Source organism: Gossypium raimondii, chromosome 6 (assembly GCF_025698545.1).
Source record: "Gossypium raimondii isolate GPD5lz chromosome 6, ASM2569854v1, whole genome shotgun sequence".
In the NCBI taxonomy this organism is placed as follows: Eukaryota; Viridiplantae; Streptophyta; class Magnoliopsida; order Malvales; family Malvaceae; genus Gossypium; species Gossypium raimondii.
In genome coordinates, this window is record NC_068570.1 from 5,097,158 (window position 1) to 5,106,361 (window position 9,204).

The 9,204-nt window shown below is 34.3% G+C and overlaps 2 protein-coding genes across 3 annotated transcripts; both read left to right on the top strand.

Moving 5' to 3' along the window:
* Window positions 1-393: 393 nt before the first annotated feature.
* Window positions 394-4,777, top strand: LOC105773774 (uncharacterized). Of its 2 annotated transcripts, none has more exons than XM_012595882.2 (2): window positions 394-698; window positions 3,407-4,777. In XM_012595882.2, exon 2 carries the CDS (start codon window positions 3,420-3,422, stop codon window positions 4,356-4,358), a length of 939 nt encoding a protein of 312 aa, XP_012451336.1. In that variant the 5' UTR covers window positions 394-698; window positions 3,407-3,419; the 3' UTR covers window positions 4,359-4,777. The 2 variants fall into 2 exon arrangements, with proteins under 2 accessions (XP_012451336.1, XP_012451338.1); XM_012595884.2 differs by having other exon boundaries at window positions 3,412-4,777.
* Window positions 4,778-6,476: 1,699 nt separating this feature from the next.
* On the top strand, window positions 6,477-8,968 carry LOC105774679 (probable 6-phosphogluconolactonase 2). Its single transcript, XM_012597240.2, has 3 exons — window positions 6,477-6,789; window positions 6,884-7,019; window positions 8,289-8,968. Exons 1-3 carry the CDS (start codon window positions 6,632-6,634, stop codon window positions 8,790-8,792), a joined length of 798 nt encoding a protein of 265 aa, XP_012452694.1. The 5' UTR covers window positions 6,477-6,631; the 3' UTR covers window positions 8,793-8,968.
* Window positions 8,969-9,204: the final 236 nt, after the last annotated feature.

The window sequence follows — 9,204 nt, forward strand, 5'->3', positions numbered from 1 at the left end:
GTAAGTGAATCAAAAGCATTACAAGCCTACTCATCAGCATTGAAAGTAGCAAAAAAGATTGGTTGTTTCTGCTAAGATTGAAGAAGAAGGAGAAGAAAACAAAGAAATAAATAAAATTAAATAATTTAATATTAAAAAGAAGAAGAAATAAATATTTTAAACATATGGCACATTTAATGTGTTACGTTAGACCCCGTTACCTAAGTAACGACGGTAAACGATGAAGTGACTTCTTTGTAATAATGCGATAATAGTATTGGTAATTTTATAAATTTTAAAAGCTTAGTGGCAAAAAATAAAAATTAAGCAAAGTTCAATGGCGTTTGGTGAAGTTTACCCTTTTTAAAAGCCTACTCTCAAATCTCAATCAATAAATTCTCGAATCCAGTCTGAGAAGCCAGGGAAGCCGATCAGAGATTTTTAAATTAAAAGAAAAAAGGGACAGAGAGAGGGGTAAAGACGTAAATTTATTATTCCGCTCTCCTCTCCACACCGCCAGTAGCAGCGGCGGAAACGGAAAAGCAAAGCACCACTTTCCCACGCAAACGTTTATCTCACCCCTCCGTGAACATCGGCTTCTTCCCCTTCTCCCAATTTTTAACATCTTCTCTTCTTTCCTTCCTACCAGAAGCCTCTTTCTTTCGTTTCTTCTCTTCTTTTGTATTCAAAGGGTTTCAGATCGACGGTCACATTTACAGGTACGCTAGATCTTGAATTCCGGTCGATCTCTACCGTTGATCTCTCCGACATTCATTTCATTTGATTATCAATTTGGATTTTAATTTGAAATATGTTATATTTTGATATTGGATGTTTCGATCTACGTTATCCTGATTTAGATAAATCGGATATTTATGTGTCCATATACCTGTATTTTAGGAAAATTGATGAGTTCAGATAAATTAGATTCTGATTGCGCCTTATGTTTCAAATTTTAAACTGGCTTTCAACAATGGTTGCTTTCCCTCTCTCTTCTTTTTTTCACTCTAACTTTGTCTCTGGTTAGAAGTTAGACTATATATATTGTATTTATGGTAACATGTTAGTGTTTATCTGTTGCTTCATCGGGACTTTTCTTTTCTAAGTTTTGAATAATTCTGCAAGTTTCTTTGTTTGCTTATGATTCAAATTAGTGATTGGAATTTTAACTAAACACCAATATTCTATTCCATTAGTTTTGGATGCGAAGAAAGCATTTGTTAATTTTAATGGTTATTGAAGCATAGTTAGAAAAGTGAACTATTGCTTCAATAATTTAAGAGTTGCATACTTTAGCTTTTCAAGGATTAATGTGAAACGACTTGGTATTGTAGTTCAACTTCAGAGAATAGTTTTAAATTGGGGGCTTTTATTTTCTGATGCTAAATACTAAATAGTTTATTATTATTTGTTTGTTATAATGTATACTCAAACAGTAAAAAGCAAAACCATTTTTGATTACATATTGTTAATATTTCAATTTTGCTTTCGGCCCTGGTTACTAATGGGAAATGATTCAACAAGTTCTTGCTGTTATGGTGCAACTTCGAAGTATAGATTTACACTGGGAAGTGGTAACATCCATTTTCTGGTGCTAAATAGTTTATTCTTTTTTTTTGTTATAATGACTCAACAGTAAAAAGTAAAGCCAATTTTGTTCTATATTCTCAATATTTTTGCAATGTTTAGCAAGTCACCCCCAACCCTTTTTTTTTTCCTGCTCTTAATCTTTGCTATCTAGTCCATATGATGGTGGAACTGCTGCTTATTGTAAAGTTCATTTCCATCTTTTCCTTGGTCTCCAACTATATAGATTTTAGTGAGTGACCAGTCCTTTTGTATTGGAATGCTTCGTGATTTTTTCAAAAGCATTTTTCTTTCTTGTTGCATAAGCCGTGGATTATTGGTAGTATTAGAATAATTAAGATCTCAAGAACACTGTTGATCTTCCGTTACAAGTTGAGATACTTTGTTAAAAACATGGTGGATAATATTTTTGTGCTTTACCTCTTTTTAATGGTTTGCTGTTAAAGCTTTTTTAACAACAAATTATTTTGGAGACAAGTTCTATAGAGTTTAGAGTTTGGTTCAAAGTCACTTATTTTCTACTCCTGTGGCTGGTAACACTCTAAAATAAAGGAATTGGCAAATTTTGCAGTCTGAATTTATTGGTTAGAAATGTTTTAGTCGTTAACCCTGTTGAGCAGGCTTTCTACTATTCTTTAAAGTGCATGGAATCATTTTTTGTTTAATTTCTTAAAGTTATACAAACTTCATATTAAGTTGAATTAGGTATTACATTGAAGCCTATATTTGTCCTTGAAACTTGTAACTTAGAAGGAAAAGTTTTTTTTTATATAGTTTTGATTTTGGTTTCTAGATTATTTATAAAAGGTGCAATGCAGATTAAATATGTACTTGTATCCACCAATTTTTTGGTGATCTTAATTGACTATCACCAAGAGGTCAAGGCTTCAAACGGTTGGACCTTTTCTTGATCTGGTGGATGCTATCCAATACATGCTATGAGGTTAGGTTAGAATAGCGTGATGTGTAGGGCTAGGTAAAAGTGCTAAATGAATAATTAATAAAGAAAGGGGAATGGTGATGGATTTAAACCTTTGTCCCACTTTCATATTTTGTTTGGCACTGCATTACTCCTTTCATGTCAACTAGGTTTTTTTTTTTTTTGGCTTTGAGACATGCACAGAATGTTCTTTGTTGTAATATATAAACTCCTGTTCTGGCTCTTTTGTATGCAAACTCCTGTTCTGGCTCTTTTGTATGCTTGCCTACATTTTGTGATTATTCAATCTGTCACATAGAACATATAGAGAAGTTAATTGATTCACACAAATAAATCAGCCCTTCTATTAAATTGTTTTGAGTGTCTTTTTGAAATTGTCAGTGATAGTATTATCAACAATCATATCTCATCTTTTGAGGAAATAACATGAATGCTTGGACAGTAGTTCAGCTTCATTGTTTAATTACTCAATAGGTCCATTAATATTGCTTGATATATATATTTTAATTTGTTGGCATTGGGTTCTGTTCTTTCGTAGGTTATTTTTTCCCAAGAATACGCACCCATTCTAACAATTAACTCTCTTTCCCTGGTGACATAGCTACTTTGTTGTCCTAGGCTTTATTCCTATTTTGCACCCAAAACAAAGAGCATTGTTATTGTTATTCTACTCATTTTGAGGTCTATACCAAGCATTAAAAGCATGGACTGCACTTCGGTTTAGCCTGCAATCTCTTGTTCTGTGGCATGAAAATTTTAATAGACTCGCTCATCAGAAAATATGAAATATGTGATTACATTGTTCCGAATTTTATATAAAGTGATAGGCATATATTAATCTTGTATTTGTTACACAATAATTAATGATATTGATCTTTTCCTATCTCTCCTCTGCTTTAGGTTAGAATTGCAAATGGCCAAAGTTAGCAAAGTGCGAAAGTCTGACTCTTGCCATAAAAGTGTGAATCCTCACCTATTGCCATCTTGTCCTAAGAAGGCTGGCAAAGGCTCCCAAAAGAAGAAGTGTTCCAAAGATTCAGAGAAGAAAGATTGGGAAGCTGCAAAATGTTCAGTTTGTCTGGAGTTCCCGCACAATGCTGTTCTCCTCCTTTGTTCCTCTTATGATAAGGGTTGCCGCCCTTACATGTGTGCTACTAGCCGTCGCTTTTCCAATTGTCTTGAGCAATACAAGAAGGCATACACTAAGGTGACTTCAGCTGACAATGGGTCGGTGGATAATGCAAGTGTGGGACAACCCTCTGAAAAGATGGAAGCACCAGAGCTTCTATGCCCGCTTTGTCGTGGTCAAGTGAAAGGTTGGACAGTGGTAGAACCTGTACGGAAATATCTCAATCGGAAAAAAAGGGCCTGCATGCAAGACAGGTGCTCTTTTGTTGGAACCTACAAGGAGCTCAAGAAACATGTTAGGACAAAGCACCCATTAGCACGACCTCGGGCGGTGGACCCTGTACTTGAAGAAAAATGGAAAAAGCTTGAAAATGAGAGAGAGCGAGATGATGTGATCAGCACAATTATGTCATCAACGCCAGGGGCACTAGTCTTGGGTGATTACGTGATTGAGCCAGGTTATCGTGGTCGTATCTACAGAGATGAATCTGATTCAGATGACTCTTATGGCAATCCTTTTGATGATGATTTTATTCGGCTAGACTCTTCTGTTCACATGCGTGGTAGATTCATGGACTATAACCTATATGAAGAGGATGACTTTGGGATGCGCCGTGCTTTTCGTGCTGTTCCCCCAGTAGCTCGAACTTGGCCTGCTCGCTTGTTGGGGTCAGTGGGACTAAGGCGTATCCCCAGGGTCCGAGGACGTAATGTTGGCCAATAACTTCCATCCACCTTTTTCTTATCTGCAAATCAAAATACCTAAATCTATTTGAATCTTGCCATCACAAGGTGAAATTTATACCTCAACGTGATGCAACGTTAGGTAGCAGGTAAATGAACAAACTGTAGGGAAGTCGTTCATTGGTAATTAGATGTTTAGCTGTCGAGGCGAGCCGAAGGTATTTTTGCAGTCAGTTCCCTCGTGCATTGCAGTCATTTTACAGCAGTAGCAGCATAAATCTAAAAAACTTTGTTTTCCTGATCTATACGCTTTTGTTCTAGAAACTGGCAACATTTTGTTGATGATGTTGCATTTGATGGCGCCCTTTATTCTCCAGAATATTTTTTCTGCGGTGTACAGCGTCAAGAAAATAGATTCAGAGGAGAATTAAATAAATTCTTTAGTGGTTTCTCTTTTCATGATTGAGCTTAGTGGAGAATTAAATAATCCTTTCAATGGATGATTTGAGGTTTGCTTATTTGTTCATGTCCTAATCCTTTTTCATTCAATCCCTGTAAGAATCACAAATAGTATGACAAAAAGATTTACGACGTTAATTTAATTGGTTCGACTCATTTTTGGTGCCTCCCTATTTGCCGAGTCCTCTTTGTATTGCAACTATGTCGTCCCGTAACGGTGTGATTTCCCAATTGACCCGAATTTCATCGCCCGCAAATACTTTCCCCAGCAGTTTGTCTCGAGTCCAGAATACTACAGATGGAAGTATCCCTTCGGTAAAAGCAATCACCGGCTTGCCTTTGATTCCAATGACATGCCCAAAAGTTTTCTTAAGAATTTCCTTCGTACTCCCCTTGATGAGAATTACCACACAGGTTCTGATGTTATTTTTCTTGTATCCAATGAATATGTTGGATCCTGATATTGGAACATTTTCCATTCGCGTCCCCATATTTATTTGCTCAATTGGTCTAAATTCTCTCCGGTTCTCATTAGCTTTAATCACTATAGTGGCATAAACATTAGCCATGTTGATAGTGGCGACTGGATTTGGGGTTTTACCCTAAAAAATAACCTTATTTCTGTGATTTCAAATGCACCATAATATAGAAGAAAAGGTTATGAAAACACGCCTGCCTCCTCACCTGATAACTTCGTTTGCCTTGGCATTGTGAGAATCCAGTCCATACCCTTAAAAGCAACCTTATCATTAATTTATAGCTAAAAGGTCTTTATTCAAAATTCAAAATTTGTAACCAAAAAAATCTAGTAAATTAACGTATTTATACTATTATTTAGCTTCTTAATTGGATTGGTGTCATGAGTTAACTGAACACTAACTCAATTAGGGAAATTATTATTCTTTTGTAAATAAATTAAGTTGTATTATTTGAGGGTATTTAAAATTTTTTAACAAAACCAATAAAAATATGCATATAGTGATTAAATTCACATAAATTGGATTAGTAAAATCTTATATTTACCGCTCAACCAAAATTTAATTTTTATTTTTATTTTAATATATACAATTTATTATCTTCATCAGTTATATATTTATATTATTATTTAAACTCATTCTTGAGTTGATGACATCAATCAACTGAGTATCAACTTGATTAGGAAATAATTAATATATCATTTCTATTAAATGGTTACTATTACTATTTTGATAATTTTTTTATTTTTTATACTTTTATATAATCTTCAAAATAAAAAACTAAAATTTACATATCAAAAAAATAAAAATAGATCTAGTTGGCATGTAGTAGAGTCAACTTGGGATTCTCTCCCATTGGTGCTGCGGCAAATACGAAGAGCTGAAGCATTGAAATGGACACAAGAAACGACTGAGTGATCATTAAGAACACCCATTTGGCCATTTCCCATTTGGGATTTGGAAAGTATAATAAAAGCAATTTTATGGTTGTCAGACCTCAGACCTCAGTCCTCAGTCACTCGCCCAACCTGCTAACCCTTTACAAACTTCATCCTTATCCTAAACTCTAGTCAAACTTTTAAAACTACAAGCAACCATGTTTCTTTATTATCCCCATAACCGACAAAAGGGGCTCTTTCGTATTTAAAACGTTAATATATTTTATATACCATACTTACACCAGCTAGGGTTTTTCTTCCATCTTTGTACGGGGAAAGAATATTACTTATTTAATGCGGTCTCAATTGTTCAGCAACGTGAACCAAACCCTACATATCATTTTCAATTCAACTTGCAAATACCCAATTTCACTTGTCTCTCTCCCCATATATACACACATTAAGTTAGTGGTTGAGAAGAGAAAAGTATAGTGGGGCGAATGGAGAAGATAAAGCCAGAGCTGAGAATATTTGAAAGCAGTGAAGAGCTGTCGTCAAACCTTGCTGACTATGTGCTTCAAGTTGCTGAATCTGCTGTGAAAGAAAGAGGCTCTTTTTCTCTTGTTCTCTCTGGAGGAGACATACCAATTCGTTTAGGGTACTCATTATCACATAACATTTGCATGCAGCACTCATTAAAATTTGCCTTTGTTTCCTGGTTATGTTGCTTGATGCATGGTTTTGCAATGCAGGAAACTGAGCAAGGCACCATATGTGAGACTAGTGGAGTGGTCGAAATGGCATGTATTTTGGGCAGAGGAAAACGTAGTCCCTAAGCGACACCCTGATAGTTACTATTGGCAAGCCATGCAATGGTTTATCTCCAAGGTTTTCATATATTTTTCATCCTTAATTTCTTTCAGTTTACTTGCCCTCTGAATAGTTGTCAAACTGTTAAAGAGCTCGATTATAATACCAGTAAATATAGCGAGAAATAGGATAATGGATCATGCTTAACCTCATTATCATGAAGATTGGCATGAACATTCTTTTATTTATTTATTTTTGGAGTCATATTACCTCCTATTGAACTTGGGTTGAGTTAGCTTGGATAATTTTTTTGGTGGTGTTTTTTTTCTTAAATTATTTTAGATTTAATTTTTATATTTTAATTTAATTAATTTTAATTTTATATTTTTAAAATTTGAAATCCGAGGCATAGCATTGAATTTTACTTTTATATCTTCAAAATTTTAAATTTCAATAACAATTAAATTCATTAATTTGAATAAAATAATTTTTATATATATTATATAAAAATAATAAATTAATATAATATTAAACATGAAATGATATATTTGTAGGCATAAAATTGATATTACTAACTATCATTTAAATTAAGATTGAAATATAAAAACATAAAAACTAAATTTGGGCTTTTTATAAAAATAATATTAAAAATTAATTAATTATAAAAATAGGGTGGGAAACAAATTAATTACGAAAATAAAGTGTTTGCTACAATAATTTTAGATGTTACTTGACACATTAACGATATTCGTAAATTTTAAAAATAAATTTGAAAGAAAAATTTTTAAAAAATTTAATTGGTGCCGCAATATGCTAGGCAACACCTCTTAAGAAGATAAATAAAACTATAACTTTAGGGATTAAGATATTAATTGTAGAGAAAATATTATTTTCAACCGCAAACTAACTTCTTTAAATTCATCAATGCTGTCAATATGTTAGGTAGCTTCATAAAAAATATTTATTTTTCAATTCTTTTTATAAATTTTTTAAATTTACCGATATTACCAATGTATTAGACAACACATAGAGTTATTTTAGCAAACACATTATTTTCGTAATTAATTTGTTTCGCACCTTAATTTTATAGTTAATTAAAATTTTAAAATTATTTTTATAAAAAAGGACCACTAACAACAAAATTTAACTTTATATTTCATCCACAAAATTGAATTGACAGCTAAAAAGGAGGGGAGGAGAGTGTTGGAAGTAGTGTAGAAAAGCCGAGAGGTCTTCATGAAGTGACAGCCTCTTTTGTCCTTTTTCTCCATTATCAGTATCTCTTATCCATAATTGTTCTTATCCATTTCTTATTTGTGTAATTGATTACGGATTCAATATGCACAGGTTCCTTTACTGCCAGCACACGTTAACCCAGTGAGTCCCGGACTATCAGGCGAGTCAGCGGCCAATAGCTATGAGTTTACCATCCGACAACAACTCAAAAGTCGAACGGTCCAGGTTTCCCGATCAACCGACTGTCCCAGATTCGATCTTATCCTTCTATCTCTAGGGTCCGGAGGCCACGTGGCGTCTCTATACCCCAATCATCCGGTGCTGGAAGAAGAGTCTCAGTGGGTAGCTTGCGTTTCCAAGGACGAGTCATGCGAGAGCGTCACCCTCACTCTCCCCGTCATCAACGCAGCTGCCAACGTGACCATCGTGGCTTCTGGGTTGGATACCGCCCGTCCTTTCATGGATACTATGGTGGGTCGGAAGCCCATTCGATCGCACCCGGCCCAAATGGTCTTGCCTCGAGATGGAAACCTCGTTTGGTTTGCAGATGCTTCGGCTGCTTCCTTGTTCCTACGTGCCAATGAACCTTACGGCACGTCAGCTACCGACACCTAACCTCAACTGTTATTTGCTCACCAAAAATACACCCTTAAGCCTTAATTTGGAAATGTTTTAAGCATTTAGCACTTATTAGTTATTAACATCAACATGATGTTGATAAAAATATTTTTCTGATTAACACTTTTATCTTTATTTTAAGTTAATATATAATATTCAGATAAGTTGTCCAATTTTTTTACTTTTTTTTAAGGTAAAACATATTAATAAAAACTATAAACAATAAGATATATAAACGATAATTAAGACACTACACACTAAAGAACACAAACGCCGTGTCTTTGATTAAGCCGTTGAAAATTGCATCTTAGCTACTCTATTGTCAAACCATCTAATGATGAACTCTAGTCAACTAAGTAGCCACTACCGAAAGCTCAAGAGAAACATCTCATCAGTAATGCACAAAAGA